This window comes from Leucoraja erinacea, chromosome 11 (assembly GCF_028641065.1).
Source record: "Leucoraja erinacea ecotype New England chromosome 11, Leri_hhj_1, whole genome shotgun sequence".
NCBI classification, from domain to species: domain Eukaryota; kingdom Metazoa; phylum Chordata; class Chondrichthyes; order Rajiformes; family Rajidae; genus Leucoraja; species Leucoraja erinaceus.
In genome coordinates this window covers 29536014-29562720 of record NC_073387.1, presented here as the reverse complement: position 1 = coordinate 29562720, position 26707 = coordinate 29536014, and the positions used below count along the sequence as shown (strand labels likewise).

Below are 26707 nucleotides of genomic sequence, written 5' to 3'. Positions count from 1 at the left end.
AAGAAGAAACCTGACCTAAAGGCTGTCTGTCTATTCCCTCCACAGATGCTGCCTGACTCATTGAGTTCCTCCAGCATTTTGTGTTTAGCAAAAGGTTACGCATCTGCAATGTCTTATATCTCCATTTCATTTTTTTTTTATTTTGAGTGTTGTCGATCAAAGCTCAATGAAAATAAATCCATCGCAAATCCAAAAATAAAAACTGTAAATTAATTTGGAAACGGCAGTCAAATAAACTTCATGTAGAATAAGCAAAGCAAAGTTCTGACTAGTACTAACATGTGCAGTCTTATTCTTAATGTAATCAACATTTCCAACTACATGTGACATATGTGGGAGTTTTTCCAACTCATTACGTTGTGGTAAAAGAATGCACTGGAAAGAGGAAGAGAGAAGGGGATAGAGCAAAAAGCTGTTTTCAGTTGGAAAGGCGTTTAGGAAGAAGCAATATGTCTCTGAACTATGCTGATAGTGTCCTGTTTTTGAAGGATTAACTTAAGAAGAAACTATTGTTTGAAACCAGTGACCACACGATACAGAAAAGAACAAACTGCTTTCTTAACCAAATGTCTGAAATAGTTTCTGGTGCATGCTAGCTGAGAGTTTCTAATTTTATACATCGCTGCAGCTAAACTGAACACACGGCTACAATCTGGTAAGCGTTGTTTATCTTAAAACTTACATATTACAGTATCAGTGTCAGACATCTAGGGAAGTCTAACTGCAGGAGGTTTGATTTCATCTGTTTGCAACAGATAATTAGAGAGAGGATAAGTTCCCCATGTAAACTACTGAAGGAAACATCAGGTGCGTTGTGGTTATTTCTTGGCCAGTTTTGTTTCTTTAAAATTAATGAGTTAAAAAGTTATTAAAAGTGTTTAAATTATCAACCAAGCAATGCTTTATCTTATTAATTTAGCCTCCAGCCTAGATTGAATTAGCTTTAAATTGCTGTCAATGTAAATGGTTGCTGCAATGCCCAACAAGCTTCCATTGGTTTTCTGGCAACGTGTCACATCTGACCAAACTGAACTGAAAAGCCAGGACCACTACATCAGACCAATCCTTGATTTATGGTTTGTGTCACAGAATTGTCTGTGGACAAATCCTGTAATATAACTTTGTCAGCAGTGACATTCTTATTTATGTATTTTTCCTCTGACGTTTGGCATGAACGTAGTTTTTTATAATCTGTCGGGAAAATGTGTTCTGGGCAATTCTAAAACATAGTGAAATTTACTTCGTAGCCTTAGCGAAGGGCATCCCAATGATGGAGTTTTAGAATTGGCAAAGAATTGAAGCTGCCTCGAAATTGTGAAGGCATTCTATATTACAATATGTAGTAGAATACAGTGTCAGTAATAGGCACAGCAAGCAGCATGTAATATTATTCATCAAAAAAGCAATAAGGTTATGGGACTGGCTGCGAAAATACTGAATGATTTAGTCTGAAACACGTTCAAATCCCAGTTTGGCAGCTGTGGAAATTAAATTCAAGTAATTAAAATGTAAGGAATTTAACGAAAGAGTCAATAAAGTAACCATGAAACTATCAGATTCTTGTTAAAAGAACATCTGGTTCATTCATACCCTTAAGGCAAGAATTTTTTTCATTCTTATCTGGTCTGTCTATATGTGACATTGAGCTAAAGAGCATGGAGACAGGCCCTGTGGTGCACCTTGTCCGTGCCGAACATGTTGGCATTCTGGGCTAGTTCTATGAGCCCAGATTTGTCTCAAGTCCCTCTAAACCCTTCTATGTATCTGTCCAAATGTCTTTAGAAAGTCATAATTTATCAACTTCCATAGCTTCTTGCAACTCATTCACGATACTGACTACCAACTAAGTGACAAAGCTGCCGCTGAGGTCCCTCTTAAATCTCTCCCTTCTCACCTTAAGCCCATGCGCTATAGTTTTAGATTCATCGACCCCGGGGGGGGGAAAAAAACTCAGATGTTCACTTTATCCATGCCACTCATGATCTTATACATCTCAGTAAGGTCATTCCTCAGTTTCCTACCCTCCAAAGAAGAGCCCCAGCCTCCCCCCCCCCCCCCCCCCCCCCCCCCCCCCCCCCCCCCCCCCTCAAGCCATAGGTCCAGGTAACATCCTGATGACTCTTTTCTGCACCTTTCCCAACTTAATGACATTCCTCCTATACCTGGGCAACTGTGGTCTCAACAACAACTTATACTGCTGGATCCCAACATTTGTACTCAATGCCCTTCTTAATGAGGGCAAGCACTTTCTTCACCCCATCCTCCATCAGACTCACCACTTTCAGAGATACATGCACTTGTACTCCCAGATTCCTCTGTTCTGCAACAAAGACCTAGGGCTCCAAAGTTCTACTATTCACTATGTAAGTTATGTCCTGGTTTGACCTACCAAAGTGCAACACTTCACACTTGTCACAGTAAAATTCCATTAGCCATTCCTTGCCCCACCTTCCCAACTGATCTAGTTCCTGTTGTAAACTTAAGATAACCTTCCTCACTGTCCACTATACCACCAATGTTAATGTAATCTGCAAATGTTTGATGTAACCTGCAAAATCATTAATATTGTTAACCAACAACAGTGGACCTAGCATGGACCTCTCCGGCACTCCACTGGTCATCCAAATCTGAAAAAAACCTTCACAATTACCCTTTGAATTCTTCCTCCAAGCCAATTTGAATCCAATTGGCCAGCTCGCCTTGGATCCCTTGTGATGTCTAGACCTTCCAGACGAGCCTACCATGTAGAATCTTGCCATGCCATCGTCAATTCTTCTGGTGATCTCCTCAAAAATCTCTATCACTTTTGCTGACTCTGGACCCGTCAATGTATTTTACCCATGACTATCTACTCAGTTCATGGACAAATAGGAAGGAACGATAAACTCAGGTATTGCCGGTGATGTCCACGAAAATAGAGAGGAAATACAAATTACATATCTCATTATCAAAGCTTAGTTTGGAGATAATGGAAACAAGCCCTTTGGTCCACAGAGTCCACGCCAACCATCGATCACCCGTGCACTAGTTCTATGTTTTCCCACTTTTGCATCAACTCCCAACATACTAGGCCAATTTACAGAGGCTAATTAACCTACAAACCTGCGTCTCTGAGATGTGAGATGTGAGAGGAAACGGGAGCACTGAAGGAAACCCACGCAGTCACAAGGAGAATGTATAAACTCCACATAGGCAACATCCAAGGTCAGGATAGAACCTGGGTCTCTGGCACGGCTAGGCAGCACCTCTGCTTGGCTGCACCACTGTGCAATTTTTACTTTTGTTATAAGGAATAATTATTAAATTATAAAATTAATTCACTAAACACTTTGTGGCTATTTTCTCACTGATTCTAGTTACGCCATAAGGGAACTGAAAAAGCATAATAAAATGCCAAGTTTCTAATTTAATCTTCGATTGTTTAGATGCTATCTTGGAGAAAACATATTGCCCAATTGGACTGAATTTAATTGCAGCTTTGGAATGTTACTTAATTGAGTGGAAATTGTTGTTGAGATGTATTGTTAGATTCTTGAATTTAAACGTGCTACTATACTTGATTCATCTAATTAATTCTCAGTTTATTGTGGGCCCAATGCCAACAAATTGGATAATATGATAAAACAGAAAATATTTATTGGAAAGTAATAAAATTAAATTTTATATTCGGTTTGATGACAATGATGTGTACAGGTTAGATCTTTCAAAGGAATAATTCATCATGGTCTTTATTTAACAATCTCATTAGTAATGTTAGCGTTATTTAAATTCACTCACGTTTGGATAATAAGGCCTGGAAGGACTTCAATAGACAATAAACAATTGGTGCAGGAGTAGGCCATTCGACCCTTCGAGCCAGCACCACCATACAATGAGATCATGGCTAATCATCCCCAATCAGTACCCCGTTCCTGCCTTCTCCCCATATTACCCTGACTCCGCTATTTTTAAGAGCCCTATCTAGCTCTTTCTTGAAAGCATCCAGAGAACCCGCCTCCACCGCCCTCTGAGGCAGAGAATACCACTCTCTGTGAGAAAAAGTTTTTCCTCGTCTCCGTTCTAAATGGCTTACTCCTTATTCTTAAACTGTGGCCCCTGGTTCTGCACTCCCCAAACATCGGGAACATGTTTCCTGCCTCTAGCGTGTTCAAACCCTTAACAATCTTATGTGTTTCAATGAGATCGCCTCTCATCCTTCTAAACTCCAGAGCGTACAAGCCCAGCTGCTCCATTCTCTCAGCATATGAAAGTCCCGCCATCCCGGGAATTAAACCTAAACTGCACTCTCTCAATAGCAAGAATGTCCTCCCTCAAATTAAGGGACCAAAACTGCACACAATACTCCAGGTGTGGTCTCACTAGGGCACTGTACAACTGCAGAAGGACCTCTTTGCTCTTATATTCAATTCCTCTTGTTACAAAGGCCAACATGCCATTCACTTTCTTCACTGCCTGCTGTACCTGCATGCTTACTTTCATAGACTGATGTACAAGGACCCCCAGATCCCGTTGTACTTCCCCTTTTCCCAACTTGACGCCATTTAGATAGTAATCTGCCTTCCTGTTTTTGCTACCAAAGTGGATAACCTCATACTTATCCGCATTAAACTTCATCTGCCATGCATCTGCCCACTCCCCCAACCTGTCCAAGTCACCCTGCATTCTCATAGCATCCTCCTCACAGTTCAAAATGCCACCCAGCTTTGTGTCATCTGCAAATGTGCTCATGTTACTTGAATCCCTTCATCCAAATCATTGATGTATATTGTAAATAGCTGCGGTCCCAGCACCGAGCCTTGCCGTACCCCACTAGTCACTGCCTACCATTCTGAAAGGGACCCGTTAATCCCTACTGTTTCTGGTTGAGACCCTTCGTCCCGATGCGAAACGTCACCCATTCCTACTCTAGCTTTGTGTTAACTAAATTTTAATGTTTGATTAGATTATTTGGCAACTAAGAATGCTTGGAAGAAGCTGAGCACACAGTTGGAAATAACCAGCAGGACCATGAGTTCCAGAAAATCTTTGACCAACACATAGGAACAAACTTACTTGTAACCACAGCCATTTGTGGCATGATGACTGAAGTGAAAATCGCAAACATGGGCAAAACGTTTTGCAAAACACAAAGTGCTGGAGCATTTCATTGCATCAGGCAAGATCTGTCGAGAGAATGGATAGGCAGATAAAGAAGTCAAAAGAAGGGCCGTGACCTGAAATGTCGTCTATCCATTCCCTGCACACTTTGTGTTTTGCTCAAGATTCTAGCATCTGTAGTTCCGTGTCTCTCCATAACTTCCTGCAGCTTGTTGTCGTCCTATCTCCTATCCTGGGATGCAGTGTGAAACTCACTCGTAGTTGTTGTACAGTAAGTGCACTTGCACAAGCCAGGAGTGTCCATGCCATTGTTAGCCAAGTGATCTTGAGCTTGCACTTCCATCTGCACAGCACCCACTTGGTCATCTCATTATCAGTTTTACAGTGATTTTGCTGAAACTCCATTTCCCCTCATGGTATGCGCCTCAGGCTTGCCAGTCAGTCAGTGTCATGAATCCTCTGTTTCAGGGCATCTCCTAATGGCCTCGATGACTTCAGTACTTTTGATGGCTGTGATTCTTCAGTATCCCATCCTCATTACCAGTAGTAAACATGTGTTCTAACTGTCTCTTAACCTCTGGCGATGGCCATTGCTGAGTGTACGACAGAGCGTACATGTGAAGCACAAGAAGCTCAAACAAAATCTCAGTCATTAATTCAAGGAATCTTCACATGTCATCTCTGGAACATTCTGCAAACACTGTTGCAGACTAGAGTGCTGTTAAACACTTCACACAATTAGTAATGAGTTAACAGCTTTCAAATGACAATTGTTGTCCACTACATATAGTGTTTTTTTAAATGCAATTTAATACTTCAGAAGAATAAAAAAATTCAGATGAAACTTGTTTAAGAAATGCATCTATATTCAAGTTTGAAAAGTAGATGGCCTGTGGTTGAAAACATTTGCTTGGAAGAATAGGTACCTCAGGTACTATATTGACGTCCACATTCACCTGATATCATGTATTCATGGGCATATTAACAGGCAAGCAGATTTGAAACAAGTGTGTGGTTCCTTTACTATGCATATTGTTTATCCTTTCCATTATGTGGTCGAGAGTCAAGTATAGCTAATTATTATATGCACTGAGGATGAACAATAAAATTTGTAATGGCTACAGCTTTACAGGCTCATTAACACAATAACACAACAAATATACAATAATAAATAAAACAATAAATGATTCATCAGTAACAATAAGTAACCAGACCATAACTGTGTAAAACCGAAGTACATTGTGCAACCAAACCAAAGTCCATCGTAGATCGTTGCTGAGGTAGGGTTGTGGTCAGCATTGTGCAGTGTAGTTTAAGAGCCACATGATTGCTGAAAAGCTTATTCTTGAACTTGGAGGTTATGGTTCTCAGGCTCCTGTACATTCTCATCTTGGCACTACCATCAGGAAGAGCGTGGCCTAGGGTGGTGTAGGTCTTTAAATATATTATATGCCTTCCTGAGGCAAGGCTTCCTTTCGATAGTGGGAAGTCCAATATCGATGAGGGTCCAGGCAGTGTCTACTTCTTTCTGCAGCTTCCTTTGTTCATAGGCATTGGAGTTACCAAACCAGGCTGTGATGCAATCAGTAAATTCTCTTCTGAATGTATTGAACAACTACAGAAGTTCAATACATTCAGTGACATTCTGAATCTTCTCAATCTTCAAAGGAAGTGAAGTGAAATTAACTTTCTTTGTGATTGCATCAATGTCCAGGACATTGAGATAGCTTCAGAGGTATCCACGCACAGGAAATTGAATCTGTTGGCTCTCTCTACAGTGTCCAATCGATGAAAACAGGATCATGGATTCTTCGCTTTCCCTTCCTGAAGTCAACAATCATCTCTTTTGTTTTGCTAATGCAGAGAGCAAGATTGATATTCTGGCAGCATTCAGCTTATTAATCTCCCTCTGGTATGCTGACTAACCGTTACCTGTTATTTGTCCAACAATGGTGGTAATGTCGGCAATCTTTCCTGACACAAAGTTAAAGCACAAATGGACAAAGCTTCTGGCTCACAATATACACATTGCTGTAGCTGCTGTTGTACATTTTAAAGAAGGGTTCATTAGAGGACGCCATACCTTTGTCAAGAGTCAAGAGTGTTTTATTGTCATATGTCCCAGATAGAACAATGAAATTCTTAATTGCTGCAGCACAACAGAATATGCAATCATAAGAAATAATAACAAAAACTCAAAAAAAAAGAACAAACAATAACAGTACAAAAATAATAATAGTCTATTGTAGTTCATAGCTTATGAGGTTGTAGTGTTTTATAGCCTGATGGCTGTAGGGAAGAAGCTGTTCCTGAACCTGGACGTTACAGTTCTCAGGCTCCTGCACCTTCTTCCCGATGGCAGTGGCCAAGATGCTGTATGTCTTTGATGATGTTGGCTGCCTTTTTGAGGCAGCGACTACAATAGATCCCTTCGATGGTGGGGAGGTCAGAGCCGGTGATGGCCTGAGCAGTGTTTACAACTTTTTGCAGTCTTTTCCGCTCCTGGAAGTTTAAGTTGCCGAACCAGGCCACGATGCAACCAGTCACTGTGCTCTCTACTGTGCACCTGTAGAAGTTCAAGAGAATCCTCTTTGACATACCAAATCCCCGTAATCTCAGGAAGTAGAGGCGCTGATGTGCTTTCTTTATCATTGCATCAGTGTGATATTGAGAGCCAGATTGTTGTGCTGGCACCATTTGGTCAATCAGTCAATCTCATTTCTATACTCTGATTCATCACCATCTGTAATTCGTCCCACAACTTGAAAATGGAGTTCGCACTGTATCTGGCTACACAGTCATGAGTATAGAGTGAGTAGAGCAGGGGGCTGAGCACGCAGCCTTGAGGTGCTCCCGTACTGATTATCACTGGGGATGAAGTGTTTCTGCCAATTCAAACATACTGTGGTGTTAATGAGGAAGTCGTGGATCCAATTGCAGAGGGACGGGCAGAGACCCAGTTCCATGAGTTTCGTAACCAGCTTTTTTTTTGTATCTAAAAATAATTTATTTAAATTCCACCACGATACAAAAACCAAAAAAAAAAAAAAACAAAAACGTGTTGACATACCCATCACCATGTTACAAATTCATCAAACAACTACTATACAACCCTGGTAAAGGCGCAAGCATATGGATCGGGCAAAGCCCTCTTCCGCCTGGCGCCGTGACTCACGGATGGCCAGCTTGGCCAGTCCTAGGATCAACCCAACCAGAACATCATCGATCCTGCTCACTCCCTAGAGCCCGTCACCAGTCCTTCGCTCACTGACAGCAGAGCCACTCCTCCGCGTGGACCCTAGGTGGAGTGGCGGTGCTCCTTGCCCTCCGGACACTGGCTACATGGGACGCTCTACTGATCCCTCTACCCTCAACAGGAACAACACTGCTCTTGGTCTTGGCGTCCTTCTCGAGGTCGTCCAAGCCGGTCGTTCCCATTCACCCCCTTGCCCCTCCCCCTCCTTCTGAGGATGTGGTTCAGTGAGCTGATTAGCCCATGTAGGTTCGGCCACCGAAGGGAGGCCAGTCTGGGCCAATATTGGGCTCCCTTGGTAGCCGTGATGAACTCGCGGATCTCCTCCACTGGAATGATTGGAGTGACATCGTGGGGAGCGAGGACATCCATTGATTCATTGTCCGGGGAGTCCCTTTCCACCTGCTCACTGCAAATGGAGACACCATCCCCTACCCCGGACACACCTTCAGTACTCGCTACTCCCGCCTCACCCTGTGTGGCTGTTGCCTCTTCCCCACCCGCTGGACTCTCCTCCACCTCACTCCTAACCCTGAGGCTAGTGGCAGAGGGACCTTCCCCAGGTGTACCCGGGGATTCAAGACCATCGACAATGGGGGAGGCCATCCCTCCCCCAGTTGGGCTCAGAATGAACTCTCGTCCTGGGGGATTGCTCCTGGGCTTCCTCAGATGCATGATGCAGGACTCCCCTCCCCAACAGGAATCTCCCCCTGCTCCATAACACCCGAGTGGTCCCCATTGCCACCCTCCCCAGAATTCCCTCCAGAACATGGGACCGGGGCCTGAACCAGAGGGTGGGAGTCTTCCTCCACCACATTACTCCCCTCCCCCCCTGGAGGATTCCCATTCGTCCCCCTTCTGCTCCTCCCTAGAGAGATTCCTCCTTCTTTTCTTCACAGTGGAGGAGCTCACAGACTCTGGGGTCGCCTTAGCAACCTTTTTCTGTGTCTCCCTCTCCTCCTGCTTGATCCCCACTGCGTCCGGCTAGGCTTGCGGACTTTCTAATGGGAGGTGACGGGATGGGTGGATCGTTCTTGTCCTTGGGGGTTTTATTCCCCAGCTGCTTCACCTTCTTTGTCACCTTGCCCCCCTTCTTTTGAACGTCCCCACCCACACCCAGGCTCTGTGCAACCCCAGGGTTCGCTGACTCAACTACATGGGGGGTGGGAGCAGGGGGGGAGGGGGGCTAGAGGCACTGGAGGCGAAGGCCCACGTCCGGGATTTGATGCAATTCCTCCGAATATGCCCCACTTCCTTACAGGCATGGCACCTTGGATACTCCGATGTCCGTTAGCTGGTGAAATCACGCCCATCCTGCTGGACACAGAAGTGCCCGTCAACTCTCTCCTCCAGGTCCAGCATCATTGACAGCTGGCACCGGAGGGAAAGAACGTGCCGCAGCTCCTTCCTGCAGAACCCCTGGGATATCGGGGTGATGTCCGTGAGTAACTTCCCCAGGGTGTGAAGGTGGGGAAGGAGGGCCTTGTTTGTAATGCAGGGCGGGGCGTTGGAAAGGACCACCCGCTGTGCGATGGACCCTACGGGCTCGACCTGCAAAAATACTCCCCCCCCCACTGTGACCCCTTTACTCACGGCCGCATTCACCCCCTCAACGGACTCAAGGAAGAGCACGGCCTCCCCGAACATTTTGCTCAGGTACAGAACGCCTGCGGGCCTGGCTGCCATGGCCACAGCAGCCGAGCAGTCCTCCAGGTTGATCTAGGGGGGCACGTAGCACCTTACCCCATTTGAGCAGGTTCTTCATGGGGAACCGGGCCCCAAGAGGAGCAGCTGCCTGAGCATAGCTCCTGGAAGGCCCCGCTCCCCCGGAACACTGACCCGGCATAGTAACAGATGCTGCAATTTAAAACATAGTACTTATATAAAGCCTGAGACACAGACAGTCCAAATGGCACGAGGCCAAGCCCAAAGCCAAAAACAAATGGAACAGTTCGAGGGAGGGAGGCAAAGTGGTGTCGCCTCAAACTCTGATAATGGCAGTTCCCCCGTAAACTGCTGCGTCACCACCTCTTCGCTGGAAACTCTCAGCTCCCCTGCGTTCCCTGGCGAGCTGCTGACCTTCGCAGGCAGTCCCAGCTGTTCTTCGCCGCTCCTACAGCAACAAAAGGGACGTGCCTGCAATCTTGTTGTTGGAAAGCCTCTTATCTCCCTCAGTCTTGCCGAGAGAAAGGAGGCCTTGTCGTCAGCTCCAGGCTCCAAGGCCACAAAAGAAGGTCGAGACGGTGCAGGTGCAGAAGACCTCCCACACCCCATGGAAACCAGACCGGGCCGGTCTGCCCCGACGAGGCAGTCAGGGGGTTGTTCTGGACGCAGTTGTACAAGTCTAGAAAGATTTCCCCCCCCTATTTTGGAACGCAATGAGTCTCCTGGCAGGTTGCCAGCCACCGTAGTGGGAGCTACGCAGTCAATTGAGCTTGCAGTCCCAAAACAAGCAGAAAAACTTTGAAGCAAGTCTCTGCAGCATTGCAGCGATACACACAGATGTTTAAAGTATCGCTGTGTTTCCTCCAAATTCCATAAAGATGAAAAACACACTAGTTCTTGTATCTGGACGGGAGATCCTAATCACCTCATGTAACCAGCTTTTTTTTTTTTTAACCAAAAAATGTATTCAATTATTAAAAAATAATATTTACACTACAATAAAACAAGCCGGAACCCACCACCATTATACAATACAAACAAATATCCATAATAAACTACTATACAACTATGTTACAATCCTTATTGAGGATACATTCAACACCCTCGGAGCCCAGTGGTCCCGGAACTTCCTCAGGGTTCCTGTGGACAGGGCGTATTCCCTTTCTAACCTCACCTGGGCACGGACGTAACCCCGGAAAAGGGGCAGGCAGCCGGCTAGGGTAGAGCCACGTAACCAGCAGTTAAAAAAACAAATTATTTAATAAAAATATTTATTCAAATATTAAAATAGTATTTACAATACAATAAAACAAAACACCACCATAATACATGACGAACAAATATGCTAAGCAACTGCTAAACAACTGTATTGAAATCCTTGTCCAGGATACATTCAACCCCCCTCGGTGCCCAGCGGTTGCGAAACTCCCTCAGGGTGTCCGTAGACAGGGCGTATTCCCTTTCTATCCGCACCCGGGCACGGACGTATCCCCGGAAAAGGGGCAGGCAGCCGGCTCGGGTAGAGCCACGTAACCAGCTTGGAAGCGATGATGGTATTAAATGGCAAGCTGTAGTCTATAAACAACAGCCTGACGTAAGTGTTTTTATTGGCCGTGTGGTCCAGTGCGGAGTGGAGAGCCAGTGAGATTGCACGCTCCATTGAAATGTTGTGATGGTAGGTGAACTGCAGTGGGTCAAGGTTCTTATTGAGGTAGTAGTTGATATGCCCCATAACCAACCTCTCAAAGCACTTCACCATCATGGACGTTAGTGCCACTGCTTGATAGTCATTGAGGCATGTCACCTTACTCTTCTTGGGCACCGGTATTATTGATGCCCTCTTAAAGCAGGAGGGAACCTCCGACCTCATTAATGAGAGATTGAAAATGTCTACAACAACCCCTGCCAGTTGGTCTGCACAGGTTTTGAGAATTTGACCGGGTATACCATCAGGTCCAGGCGTTTTCGGAGGGTTCACCCCCGAAGGATCTTCTGACGTCGGCCTCTGTGACTGTGACAGTAATACCATCAGGGCGAATGGGGGCTCGGGAAGGCACATCAGTGTTCTCCCTATCAAAGCATGCATAGAACGCATTGGGCTCATCAGGGAGTGATGCTTCGCTGTCGCTTGAACTGCCTCCTGATTTCGCCTTGTAAGAGGTGATGGCATTTTGCCCTGCCACAGTTGCCAAACATCCGCCCATTACCCAGCTTTGAGAGGAGGTCCCTTTTGGCCTTTTTCATGGCCTTGTCAAGGTCATATCTGGACTTCTTATAGACCTCTGCGTCACCAGACCTGAATGCCTGGGATCTGGTCTTCAGCAGAATGCGGATCTCATGGTTCATCCAAGAACGGGAATTGTATTTCCATTAAAAAAAAAACTTTCTGGCCTTGCTTCCCCTACCCATTGAACCTTGAAACCTAGCTGTAGCGTTGGGTTTGAATAACTTTCATTACTAGTCTGACCAGTAGGTCTGTGTCCAGTGTCCATTTGGCACACACCATTCTCTGCTTCAGCACTACTAAAACCAAACTTTGCTTCAGACACAGTGCAACGTGAGCAGAACAATCATTCCATCATCTTACCGTACACCTTGATTGTAGTTTCTCTCGCTGAGAATCTGTAATCCATACTCAAGGTCTGGGTAACATTGGGTTTTATCAAGTTATGAGAGGTATCGATTTCACTCTGATTTGTTTTGCCTTTATACCTTGTCCCAATTACTTACAGGCTTTTAATGTGGACATTTAACATCTGTTGCATAAAGTCAGTACTGCAGATAATTAAAATTGATTTTCCCCAGATGACTGTGTTTACAAGTTAATAAGGAATTTCCTTAAATATAGCAATCACTGGTAAATTTCTTGAGGGCTGTGTCAGCAGGAATTTTGAATTATTGCATGCTAGTGTTTAGTTAATCAGGAATATTCATGTGCACAGCTCGTGGTCCTCTGGCATTTGGTATCATAATCATAATCATAATCATGCTTTATTAGAATGAAAATCTGAGCAAGATAAACGCCTACAGTGTCTTGTCTGTCAGAAATATGTTGAATTCACTTTCTAGGGACGTGTAAGGAATCCATATGCACCACGTTTTTGTAATTGTGCTTAGAGTATTAAGTGCAATCACTACTATATTGCATTTTGTTCCTACAAGCAAGAACTACCGTAATTGGGTAAGAAATAATAATCAATGAAATCTAATTAATCTTAGATTTGCCTTTCTCAGTTCTGTTTTATACTGGGGAAGGTGTACGTGAGCAAAGTGTACTTTATTCTAGTTTGGTATGAGGGAAAGAGCAAAGTATTAGTCTGTGTGGGATGTCCAAATCCTGAACTTGCACATGCAATTGTGTACATGGGCCTTTCCTTACCATGCACACATGCAGATGAATTAGCAGCAGAAGTAAGTCATCTACAAAGGGATATACGCAGGTTAAGTGCAGTCAAAGTGCTTTCAAAGATCTGGCAAATGAAGTATAAGGTAGAAAATGTAAAATTCCCCATTTCAACAGAAGTATAAAATAAAGCATATTATTTAAATGAGGGGAGTTTGCAGAGCTCTGAGATCTTCTGGCCTTGTGTATGATTCACAAAAGGTCATGATGAAACTGCAGCAAATTGTAAAATTAACAAAATCTTAACTCGGAACTACGATGGAATGAATGAGGTTACACTGCATACTTTGGCCTTCACAATTATGATCTGGTTTTCCAACTGTAACTAATAATTTATTGTATATTTATTTGGTGTACTTTTGTGTACTTTTGTAAAGCTGCAAGCAAGTAGGAATTTCATCATTCCGATCCCAGTAGATATGACAATTAAATACTCTGAACACTTGAACCTATTTCTCAGGGAATTGATTACAGAGAAGGTAGATTATGCTTCAGTTATGATGTACCTTGTTCCGGTTAAATATGGTGGGAGAGGGAGAGAGGGGTGGTGGGAGAGGGGTGGGGGAAATGTTGGACAAAACCTGGTAAATAATAGGTGGATACGTGAGGGGTGGGGGGGGGTGGGGGGGGGGGGGGGGGGGGGGGGGGTTGATAGGCAGATAGTTGGACAAAGGCTACAAATGAATGCTCTCCAGAGATGCTACCTGTCCCGCTTAGTTAGTTAGTTAGTTACTCCAGCATTTTTTGTCTACAAATGAAAAGACAGAGGGTGAAACAAAAGGATTAAAGAGTTGCAAATTATGAAGCTAGAGGAAGGAATGTGGGTGGAAAGGGACGGGAAAAATAGGTGCGTGTCTAGGTGAGGCATATGGGAGAAAGGGGATAGCTAGGAAAAAAAGGGGGTGGTAAAGAATTGAGAATTCAATGTTCATACTGTTGGGTTGTAAGCTACCCATATAGAATATGAGGTGCTGTTGCTATAGATTAGCAAGTTTGCTGATGATACAAAAATGGGTGGTTTTGCAGATAGTGAAGATGGTTGTGAAAGATTGCAGCAGGATTTGGATCAATTGATCAGGTGGGCTGTGGAATGGTTGATGGAATTTATACAGAAAAGTGTGAGGTGTTGCATTTTGGGACGTCTTTCAAGGACAGGACCTACACAGTGAATGGTAGGCCTCTGGGGAGTGTTGTAGAGCAGAGGGATCTAGGAGTGCAGGTGCATGGTTCCTTGAAGGTCGAGTCACAGGTAGATAAGGTGGTCTTCATCAGTCAGAATATTGAGTATAAACGTTGGGAGGTCATGTTGCAGTTGTATAAGAGGTTGGTGAGACCGCATTTAGAGGATTGTGTTCAGTTCTGGCACCATGTTATTGGAAAGATATTGGCAAGTTTGAAAGGGTTCAAAGAAGAATTATGAGGATGTTTCCAGAACTAGCGAGTGTGAGCTATAGGGAGAGGTTGAGTAGGCTGGGTCTCTAGTCCTTGGAGCGCAGGAGGATGAGCAGTGATCTTATAGAGGTGTATAAAATCATGAGAGGAATAGATTGGGTAGATGCACAGAGTCTCTTGCCCAGAGTAGGGGAATCAAGGACCAGAGGACATTGGTTCAAGGTGAAGGGGAAAAGATTTAAAAGGAATCTGAGGAGTAACTTTTTCACACAAATGGGTGGTGGGTGTATGGAACAAGCTGCCATATTAAGTAGTTAAGTCTGGGATTATCCCAACGTTTAAGAAACGGTTAGACAGGTATATGGATAGGACAGGTTTGGAGGGATATGGACCAAGCGGAGGCAAGTGGGATTAGTGTAGCTGGGACATGTTGGCTGGTGTGGACAAGTTGGGCCGAAGGGCCTGATTTCACACTGTATCACTCTATGACTATTACATTTTTCCATCATCATTCTACATAAGAATATAATTCAAATAAGAGAGTGGCACCCAGCTATCGATTGCTTTAAGTGATGATAATACTGAAGGACTTTTGTTGTTCCTCGGGTTGTGAAATGTATACCAGAAGAAAAATACATTAAACCCGCATTGTAATGGAGCAATAAGGAGTCCGTTATTGCCGAATGTCTATTATCACCGAGTAAGGTATTACCATTGTATATAGTTGAACCAAAGAACTACGGATGATGGTTAATACATTAAAAGCCACAAAGTGCTGGAGTAACTCAGCGGATCAGGCAGCATCTCCGGAGAACGTGGATTGATGACGTCGGGACCCTTCTTCAGACTGCTGAGATATTCCAGCACTTAGTGTTGTTTCACCTTAAACTAGACGCCGATGACGCTGGTCTGCATCAGCGAGCCCTTCTTCAGCCACCGCAAACTCCAGTTGAAGAGGCTGTTGTAGCGGCTCGGGTTGTAGCTCCTGGGGACAGCGCTTTCTTCAGGCCGCTGCTCAGTCACCTGGGGCTCCCTCCCATCTCACCGGCTGCTGCCTCTTCCTTTGCTTTGCTCACTCCATCGCTTCCTCCACTGCATCCTCCTCCTCTGGATTTGTCCACTCCGCCGCTCCCTGCTCCACCATCGCCTTCTCCTCCTTCCACGCAGTTGCGACATTTTCCAACATGGAGTATGTCGGCAACTCCGAGGAAGGAGGGGGAGGCAGTGGAGGGGGGTTGCGTGAGAGGCCAAAAGGACAGAGTGATAGGAGAAGGAGGTGGTGTTGGGGGGGGGGGGGGGGGGGGGTGGTATGAGGCCAAAGGCAAAGCAACAGCAGCAGGAGGAGGAGGAGGAGATGGTGGGACTATTGCAAGGATGGGTGCTGATGGTCAGTGGGAATTCAGTGGCCAAAGTGCCTGTTACTGAATCTATTTCATCACAATTTAGGAAGATAGTCTGTCCTTGGAGCGAGAGATCAATGAAGATTCATTAGATTGGCACCAGGATTGAGAGATTTTGGATCTGCAGAGAAACTAGAGGTGACATTGCCCTCATTTAATTAAGATTCTACAGGAAAATTCAAAATTGTGAATGATGTTGATAGAATACATCAGGAGAACCTGCTTCTACTGGCAGAAGAATAAAGGTATTTAAATTATTGGAAAAAGTACAAGATATGAGGTGAATGTAATTTCTGGTCTACGTAACCTATTATTATGGTCCTGAAGGTATTGCCTGAACAAGAAGTTCATGCAAATGTATAGAGAAGCAATAAAAGTTGTACATTAATACAATGCCCTCAGTAAATATGAGGCATTTTACAACTAACTGTTTCCAATTGGGTCCCTATTGACACCATAGCGTTAGAAAAGAGGAATGATACGCAAGAGAAAAAAAAGAATATGGTTAATTGGGTAGGTTTTTTTTAGTAAGCCAGCATAGGTGTAAGGGCTTCCTTTCTTATAGTACAATTTTATGTTCCTTTGTGTGCAGTAGACAAATTGTAATGGATAAAATTTACTGCCATGTTTCCTTACATTGCAATGTTTAATTAACTTCTAACTACATGTAGAATACCTTGGGACATGCTAAAGTGTCTTTAAGTAAGTTACACAAATGCAACTATTTTTCTTGCTTTTAACTAAACCTCAAACAAGATACACTGAAACTGAAACAGAAACAGACCTTTTCTGCATGATTGAATATATGCACAATGGAAGATTAATATCCTCTCAATTTATCATTCAATGTCATGTCAAGAAGTATAATATTTTACAGCATCTGATTAGTACACAAGCTTACAAAATGTCATGGCATAGAAGAACACACAACAATGATTAGTGTAGAAAGGTACTTGATGGCTGACTCCTTGGATCAAAGGGCCTATTTCCATGTTGTATGACTAACACACAGAACGCAACATAGAAGTAAACACTAGCAATTTTACATGCAAGAAATCATGTAGGTGATTTCACCCTATGGGTGATTGTTGGTCAGAACAGATGGTGGGCTGTAGGATCTGTTTCCATTCTATATCTCTAAAATAAACTAAACAAAACTAATATCTTGGCTTTTAAAAATAACTATATTTGTTGCTATCTTTTTAGGTTAACATGAAAGCTGCTGAGGCGCCACAACCCTGCTAGTTTGTAAATTGTAACATCCTGTACTTTCAGTAAGGAGGTTTAATAGTATCACAATGTAAAGCAATACACATTAAATAATGCTACTGTGGGTGTACTCCATTTCAGAGTATTCCATTTTATATATTCTCAGAATATTAGGCAGGGGGAGATATAAACAACATGGAAGAGAAATGAATGGAATAATGCATATCATCGTGGGTACCCAAATACAGACTTATATTTGGGCTTCCACCACTCGTGGTATCTTGCTTTGAGACCAGTCTTCATGTGTACACCTAAAACAATAGATAGCCTTAGTTAAGCATTCAACCACTTCATCAGAGTTGCACTTTAAAACTGTGTATAGTGGCTATCAATAATACTGAAGATGGTGCCTGATTTATTTCTCTCTATCTAGCCATCACATGATTGCCCAACTGACTTGGCAAAGATCAGCATCAAACCTTCTCTACAACACTTAGTTTCATAAACAATTTCCTTTTCAAATGACAGAAATGGTGTGGTTTTAGTCTTTCTGCTGACAGGACAGCAAACAACAACATTACTTATCACTGTACCTCAGAACATGTGACAGTAAACTAACTAAACATTTCACAAATGGCCTACTTGACATTATGCCACTATAGTTTTGAACTAAAAATTTGTAAGTACAAATTTGGGCTCAATAAAATGTTGCGTAAAGCAATAAATAAGAAGCTGTGTTAACTTTCTTTCCTAGGTGTGATAATGCTCTGGCTGCTTCTACTTGCCTGCTTTACATCCCATGCTGCCAATCAACTCCCAACAAACCAGAAGTCATCCATTACATTTGATCCTTCCCAGCTAATTTGTAGTGCACCAGGACCTCCAGGGGCACCGGGGCCTCCAGGTTATCCTGGATCTGCAGGTCCTATTGGAAGAATGGGATTGCCTGGAAAAGATGGTGTGGATGGGAAAGATGGTCAGAAGGGATACAAAGGAGAAGAAGGTAAAATAATTACATTTCTCTATCCAGCATTTTTCATCAGCATGCCTGGACATTAAAACATTGGTTTCCAAAAGCAGTTTGCTTGATTACATACATTGGCTACTGTCCCAAAGAGAACACATACAAAAAACAATAAATGGTACAGAACTTGTATAAATATTTATGAATTTTACTATAACTGATTACACTTGTAAATAATTAAATGCACTTTTAAAAATAATGCTATTAGAGCAAGTAACCTCTTTCTATAAAATACTAAAATAACTGATTTGGTTTTGGAGTAGAAATGTTTTTATAAAATTCTTAACCGCGGAAAATTAGGTTTTAAAACAAATAAAATCAAAATGCTTTAGGCTATAAGTCTGCTGCATGAACAAATCTTATTACTTATTCCATAAAATAATTCCTTATATTATTTCAGGGGCTTATCGTAATAATCCAAATATCCAGAATAATATAAGCTACGTTATTTAAAAGTAAAGCATAAAACAGCTTCTTCAATTTTTCACAATGTTACAATGATAAAAATCTATATATATATGACTAAAACTCTGTTTGTTTGTTTGTATGCGTGTGTGTGATGTTTCAAAACCCTGCCAAAATGGTACGTGAAAGTGCTACAGTTTTTGGTCCTCCTTACTCACCATTGTCCTGGAATGTAAAAGAGACAAGTTTCGTTCGGATTTATGTTATTGATTCCAAGATGGCGGTGCTGGCTTAACAGCTGCGGCCCACCTGCAGTCCGTCTGTTTGTTTTCTTTCTTTTTGTTCCTTGTCATGTTTTAGTTAATTTTGTTTTATTAAGTTGTGTATGTGTGTGGGTGTGGTGGGAGAAACATGTTTTGGTCTCTTCCATCAGGGGATGCGACTTTTTTTTCTGTTGTATTCCCCGTCCCCGTCTCCGTCTGCGCCGAGGCCTAATGGCGGAGCTGGCTGCCTCGGAGCTGTGGCGGCGGCAGCAGCGCGGCGACCCGACTCGGCCCCGGAGCTGTAGCGGCGGCAGCAGCAGCAGCGGAGACCCGACTCGGCTCCGGAGCTGTAGCAGTGGCAGTGGCAGCGGAGACCCGACTCGGCCCTGAAGCTGTGGCGGCGGCAGCGGAGACCCGACACGGCCCTGGAGCTGTAGCGGCGGCAGCAGCGGCAGTGGCGACCCAACCTGGCTCCGGAGCTGTAGTGGTGGCAGCAGTGGCAGCGGCAGCATAGATCCGACTCGACCCCGGAGCTGTAGCGGCCGCGGCAGGCAGCAGCGGAGACCCGACTCGGCCCCGAAGCTGTGGCAGCGGCAGCAACAGTGGTAGTGGAGACTCGACTCGGCCCCGGAGCTGTGGCGGCGGCAGTGGCAGCAGCGGGGACCCGACTCGGCCCTGGAGCTGCAGCAGCGGCAGCGGCAGCGGAGACCCGACCCGGCCCCGGAGCTGTAGCGGCGGCGGCAGCGGCGGCGGCAGCAGCGGAGACCCGATTCGGCCCTGGAGCTGTGGCGGCGGCAGTGGCAGCGGCAGTGGAGACCCGACTTGGCCTTGAAGCTGCAGCAGCGGCAGTGGCAGCGGAGACCCGAATCGGCCCCAAAGCTGTGGCGGAGGCAGCGGAGACTCGACTCAGCCCCAAAACTGTGGCAGAGGCAGCGGAGACCTGACTCGGCCCCGAAGCTGTGGCGGAGGCAGCGGGGACCCGACTCGGCCTCAGAACTGTAGTGGCGGCGGCGGCGGCGGCGACAGCGGCAACGGAGACCCGACTCGGCCCCAGAACTGTGGAGGCGGCAGCGACCACCCGCCGAGTTTGAACCATCACCTCAGCGCAGAGGGAGAACAAAGAGGGAAGAGACAGAGACTTTAAGATTTTGCCTTCCACCACAGTGAGGAGGTGTTTGGTGAACTTTGACTCTACATCTACACTTCACACTGCCGAGGCAAGTGAACAATGTTAAATTTGTGTTGATTGTGTGTTTTTGTCATTTTTTAATTATATGTATGACTGCAGGGAAACAAAATTTTGTTCAGACTGAAAGGTCTGAATGACAATAAACAAATCTAATCTAATCTAATCTAATGTTATACTTTAGAAGTTATTGACATTTTATACTTTAGAAGAACCACTTTTCCACTTGCCCAGCGTGTCAGCCACGTCACAATGACAGTGGGATCCCGAATCTAACTTACATTTTTTTAAAAATTAAAAAATGTTTGTTAAATCGTTTTAACCAAATTCTTCCATTTTCATTCACAATGATGTCACAACGGGATCCCGAATCACATTCACATAAAAAATTGCAATCTTCAAAAAAACTCAGTTTTTAATAAATTCTTCTGTTTTCATTAACAGCTAACATTGTGTTTAGGTTTTTTAGAGAACGCAATTATCATTGAGAATTCAATTTTTTTTTTAAACATCGCGATTTTCATTGTGGGGGGTGGGATAAGGGGGAACTTTCTTTTTTTTTAATCGCAATTTTCATTGTGGGGGGGATGAGATAGGGGGGGAGGTGAGAAGTGGGTAGGAGGGGTTAGAGGGAAAGGAGGGGGGGTAGCGAGGGAGAATGGTTTTGGAGGGAGAGTGACTGAGGGAGGACAAAGAGAGGGAGGGAGAGGTGAGGGAGGGAGTGGGGGGGAGGGGAGAGGGGAAAGAAGGGGGGTGAATAAGGAGGGGGGCGGGAGTGTTGGGGGGTGGTGAGGGGAATGGAGGAGGATAGGGGTAGGAAGATGGATGGCGAGCCTTGCCTCGGCAGCGTGAAGTGTAGATGTAGAGTCAATGGAAGGGAGGTTGGTTTGGATGATGATCTGGGCTGCGTCCACAATTCTCTGCAATTTCTTGAGGTCTGGGATGGAGCTGTTCTCAAACCATGTTGAGATGCGTCACGATAAAATGATTTCTATGGTGCATCTGTAGACATTAGTGAGGGTTGTTGGGGATATGTCGAACTTCCTAAGCCTTCTAAGAATGTAGAGGCGTTAGAATGCTTTCATGTCCATTGCGTCAATGTGGCTGGTCCAGGACAAATTGCAGGTGATATTTATTCCTAAAAATTTGAAGGTTTCAACCATCTCTACTTCAGAGCCATCAATGTGTACCAGAATGTGTGTACCACTTTGTTTCCTGAAGTCGATCACAATCACCATTGTCTTGCTGACATTGAGTGAGAGGTTGTTGTCTTGGCATCAGGTTAAGAGGTTCTCAATCTCCTTCCTGTGTTCTGTCTCATCATTATTTGATATACGGCCCACTATGGTGGTGTCGCCTGTGAATTTGTAAATTGAGTTGGATTGGATCAGTTTTATTGACTGCACAGTCATGATAATATACATAAGAGGGCGAGGAAAGCATCCTTGCTGGGCACCAATGTTGAGGATTATCATGGAGGTTGATTTATCACCTACCCTCACTGATTGTGGTCTGTTGGTCGGGAAGTCGAGGATCCAGTTGCAGAGGGGAGTGCTGACCCCACATTCCATGGGTTTGGAGATGAGCTTGGATGGGATAATGGTATATAAAGCTGAGCTGCAGTTTACGACCACCCCGGGCCGCGGTGTTTGAGCCGGCCTGTTTGCGGGGTTCGGTGAGCCGCGGGACTGTCTGTGCCATCGCCTGGAGGGGTATCGCCTCAGTGCAGAGCGAGAAGAGGAGGGAAGAGACTGCAGCCCTAAGATTTTTGCCTCCACCACAGTGAGGAGGTGCTTGGAGGACTCACTGTGGTGGATGTTAATTTGTGTTTATTGTTGTTTATTATTGTATTATTGTGTGTATGACTGCAGGCACGAAATTTCGAAAGGTCTGAATGACAATAAAGGTCATTCTATTCTATTCTATTCTATTCTATTCTATTCTATTCTATACTATAAATAGGAGTCTGACATAGGTGTCCTTCTTACTGTTCTAACACGAAGCTTGAGTTTGGCCATCATTGAACTGGGTTTCAGAATAAATTCTAAATTCTTAAACAATTAGCATAAAACACAGCAATAAAAACACAATACAATAAATTCTGTGATATTTTACTTTTTTTTTACCTTCAGCACTATGTAGTTGTACAGTTTAATTTTAGGATTACACCACATTATAAAGCTAAGGTAGAAAATGGAAAGCAATTGAAATATACACACATACACATGATAATAAACACATGTATCTACAACTGGATTTAGTTATTGTTCTGACAGGTTGCTTAAATTTCAAACCAACAAAATATTTTTTTTTAACTGTGAACTAACTGTGCCTGCGGATAGAAATAAAATAATGAATTTGTGTGCATGAAACACCTTGCATGATCTCAGGATGAAACAAACCATTTAACAACCATAGAAATACTTTAGAATCACTATCAGAAAATAATTTACAACAGTAACTAAACATGAGCTCTTGATCTTCTGTTTCAACACCTCTGTAATCATACCAAAGGATTACAAATTGTGGGGAGAAATAAAGCAATGGGTTTTTTTTTAGGTGACAGAGGAAATCAAGGACGAAGCGGAAAATCTGGCACGAAGGGGATACGGGGAGCTATTGGCAAACTAGGCCCCCGAGGACCAAGGGGTCTTAAAGGCACTCAAGGTAGTGCGGGAATACATGGACCAAAAGGTACAGATGGAAACAATGGAGCACCTGGTTTGCCTGGAATCTGCAAATGTGGCATTAACACAGCAAGATCTGCCTTCTCCGTAGCCATCACTTACAGCTTTCCCAAGGAACGCATGCCTATCAAATTTGATAAAGTTCTTTTAAACGAAGGAGGACACTACAATGTTTCCAGTGGCAAATTTATATGTGGTATACCTGGCATTTATTATTTTTCCTATGATATCACCTTGGCAAAAAAGCATCTTGCTATTGGGCTGGTGCACAATGGCCAATATCGTATAAAGACGTTTGATGCTAACACCGGCAACCATGATGTGGCTTCTGGTTCAACTATCATGTACCTAAAACGGAAGGATGAAGTTTGGCTGCAGATATTCTATTCTGAACAGAATGGCTTATTCTACGATGCTCACTGGGCAGATAGTTTATTCACCGGGTTTATGATTTATGTTGATCAGGACTATCTTAATGAAATTGAAGAAGAACAAATCTTCTAGAAAGCATGCACTTTGTACCATGAACATTAGATGTTGAAAGATACTACAATAGACTTAGTTCAACACCTTTCTAAATATCCTGTTCTGGATTTTACTCTAAGTGATATGTTCATAGTCTAATAAAGTAACATCTCTATTAAAATGGAGACAGAATAATGTCACAAGAAACCAGTAATTGTAAGTAACATGCTCTCTGGTGGGTGCATTGACAATGTTACATTTACTGCCCACACTGGTTAGCCCAGAAAGTGACGATGGGTTGTTAAGATATTTTTCAAAGCAAACTGGTTTGCTAGGCTGCTTGAGAGGGTGCAGAATCTGCCACTGGATATGGCCTGAACCATTTGTAGATCTGGCTAGGTCTTTGAATTTCACCTGAAAAAAAATAGTGGAGCTATTTAGAATTTTACCACATTTTGGCAGCTTTCAAGCTAATTCATTCTAAAATAACGGTCATTCTTAAATAATCTTCTTCCAGCAACAATCGCAGTTCAGTAGAGTTTGTGCACTCTCTGCTTTACTTATTTTAGCTATGTTGGGCTGCATTGAATAGATTGCATGACAAACACAACACCTGACTTTAAAATAATTGATTTGAGGAGCACGGGAGGTGGGATGGAGGAACAGGTGGTTAGTACTTGGGTCTAAAATCAGGAACACAGTGAGGTCATAAGGCCCATTCAGCCCATTGCATCTACTACACCATTCAATCATGGCTGATCTATTGCTCCCTCCTAACCCCATTCTCCAGCCTTCTCCCCATAACCTCTGACACCTATACTAATCAAGAGGTACCTGCTCATGTGTTTGTGCTGCGCTCCATTTCAATTCCTTGGATTTTGGAGATATGAGGTTCATCAGAAGTCCTCAGAAAAATTCAATATTTGGGGTTCTGTGATGTATTTTGGTGCATTGTGTTTATTGGATTTTAGAGAGGAATCACCAGAGATTCCATGTGACAAATAGAAGCAGAGCTAAACAAGGCCAACAAATAAACCGTAAACGTATCTTGTCTGGGCTTTATTCTTCACATCTCCAACAGCAACTACCTTCATTCTCATTTGCCTGCCACTATTCCCTAACCGCTGACCTAATATTCTTATCTGCCAGCTAATTGGCATTTCCAAAGGTAATCCAATCATCATAGACATGAGAGTGAATTTAGAAGATTAAATCCCCCCAGACTTCATGTAACACAAAGAGTCAAGAGTGTTTTATTGTCATGTGTCCTGAAACGGAACGATTACATTCTTACTTGCAGCTGCACAACAGATATGGAAACATATTAATCTGTAAACCTTATAGTAAACAACAAAAATTCAGTATACTGTATATTTTAAAAATCTAACAGACAAATAAATAGACCACAGGAGTGCAAAGTCAAAAATAATGTCTCCAAGTCTATACAGTTTTTAGCCTATTGGGAGGTTGTAGTGTTTAATAGGCTGATGGTTATAGGGAAGAAGCTGTTTCTGAACTTGGATGTTACAGTTTTCAGGCTCTCCTATACCTTCTTCCTATGGCAAGAGTGAAATGAGTGTGTGGCCAAGGTTCTAGGGGGTCTCTGATGATGCTGGATGCTTTTTTGAGGCAACAACTCCTGTAGATTCCTTCAATGGTGGGGACGTAAGTACCCATGATGGACTGGGCAGTGTTCACTACTTTTTGCAATCTTCTTCATTCTTGGGCATTCAAGTTGCTGAACCAGGGTGTGAAACAACCAGTCAATATGCTCTTCACTGTGCAGCTGTAGAAGTTCAAGAGAGTATTTGTTGGCATACCCATTACCAGGGCGTAATCTGGCAATACATCCAAACAACTATACCTTGTATTTGGGGCTGCAAACCTAAAGATCATACGTGAACTGCTAAATTCAAGATTCAAGTTTCTATTTTGAAAAATACACAACAAACATTCCCTTAAGCTCAATATAACTTGAATGGGATATATAAACATGGCACAATACTCACAAACTGAATATCAGCCACAAACAGAATCAGGTTTAGTTTAGTTTAGAGATACTACGCCGAACAAGCCCTTTGGCCCATCAAGTTCGTACCGACCAGCTATCCCCCACCACCACTATCCTACACTAGGGACAACTTTTACATTTATACCAAGCCAATTAACCTACAAATCTGTATGTCTTTGGAGCGTGCGAGGAAACTTAAGTACTCTGAGAAAACCCACGCAGGTCATGGGGAGAACGTAAAACTCCGTAGAGAAGCATCCGTAGCCGGGATCGAACCCGGGTCTCTGATGTTGTAAGGCAGAAACTCTACTGCGGCGCCACCGTGCCGCCCACAGTGTGTGAGACTAATACACCTTTGGTAGATTTATTAATTTAAACTTTTTTTTTTAAAAATCCCCAAATGGACTGCATAATGCTTTGTATCAACCAAATTTTGAACTATTTTCTACTTGTATAGAAATCTTGACTATTAGCTGTTATTCTAGCTTTACTACATTGTATTAAAATAGATTATAATATGTAGGTATGATGCTATTTACTTGATGTGATGCTGCTTTCATTTGTGTATGTTCTAAAATCAGGATTTTTTTGTATTGGAGATCTGTAATTTGGAATCGTTAGATTACAAATTATATCCATCAAGTTGGGCAAGTTGGCATCGTTGTCTGAGGGCATAAACATTTTGAAACTTGAAATAAAAACATATAATTGGGAAGCAACTTCTCGCTATATTTTTTATTTAAACAAAATCTTAGCTGAGAACAACAACCAATGGAGTAAAAAAATGGTTGGGGGTCATCATCATCTTTTGCACAGTTTAATGAATTATAATTTCAAAAGAAATTTGTTAGTGAATGTGGAAGCCAGTTGGCCCATTTCCATAAGATCGTAAGAAATAAGAACAAATGCACACCAGTCCCTTGACCGCTGTGGCACCCATCCGTTACAGGTTACCAATCTGTAAATGACATTTTTCTACTGTTTGTTAGTTAGCCAATTCTCTAGCCAATACTCAATATATTATTCTCAGCACCATTGTGAAGTGATCTTTTGTGTGGCACTTTACAAATTTAAAAATTTAAAATATGTAAATATATTTCTTCAACTCATCTTCCATACACTCTGGCTGATACTTTCTGTAACAAACTCAAATAAATTTGTCCTTGGAGGACATGAACTCTTTGGAGTATAGAAGAATGCGGAGTGACCTTATCCATATATACAAGAAGCTGAGGGCTTGACTGGGT

The 26707-nt window shown here is 43.3% G+C and overlaps 1 protein-coding gene and 1 long non-coding RNA gene across 2 annotated transcripts in view; one reads left to right on the top strand and one right to left on the bottom strand.

The window, feature by feature from the left end:
- Window positions 1-26170, top strand: LOC129701632 (complement C1q tumor necrosis factor-related protein 2-like). The gene is made up of 3 exons (XM_055642953.1): window positions 1-655; window positions 18174-18422; window positions 22857-26170. The coding sequence occupies exons 2-3, from the start codon at window positions 18182-18184 to the stop codon at window positions 23486-23488; spliced, it is 873 nt and encodes a 290-aa protein (XP_055498928.1). The 5' UTR covers window positions 1-655; window positions 18174-18181; the 3' UTR covers window positions 23489-26170.
- LOC129701633 (uncharacterized) overlaps window positions 23732-26707 on the bottom strand; it is a 15213-nt gene continuing 12237 nt past the window's right edge. Inside the window, exon 3 of the long non-coding RNA XR_008724225.1 lies at window positions 23732-23863. This is a non-coding gene — a long non-coding RNA (uncharacterized LOC129701633). The remainder of the gene's footprint in view (window positions 23864-26707) is intronic.

Coding starts and splice junctions, on each gene's coding strand:
- LOC129701632 (XM_055642953.1), top strand. CDS start 18,182: ATGCTCTGGCTGCTTCTACTTGCCTGCTTTACATCCCATGCTGCCAAT. Junction 18,423..22,856: donor GGGATACAAAGGAGAAGAAG/GTAAAATAATTA, acceptor GTTTTTTTTTAG/GTGACAGAGGAAATCAAGGA.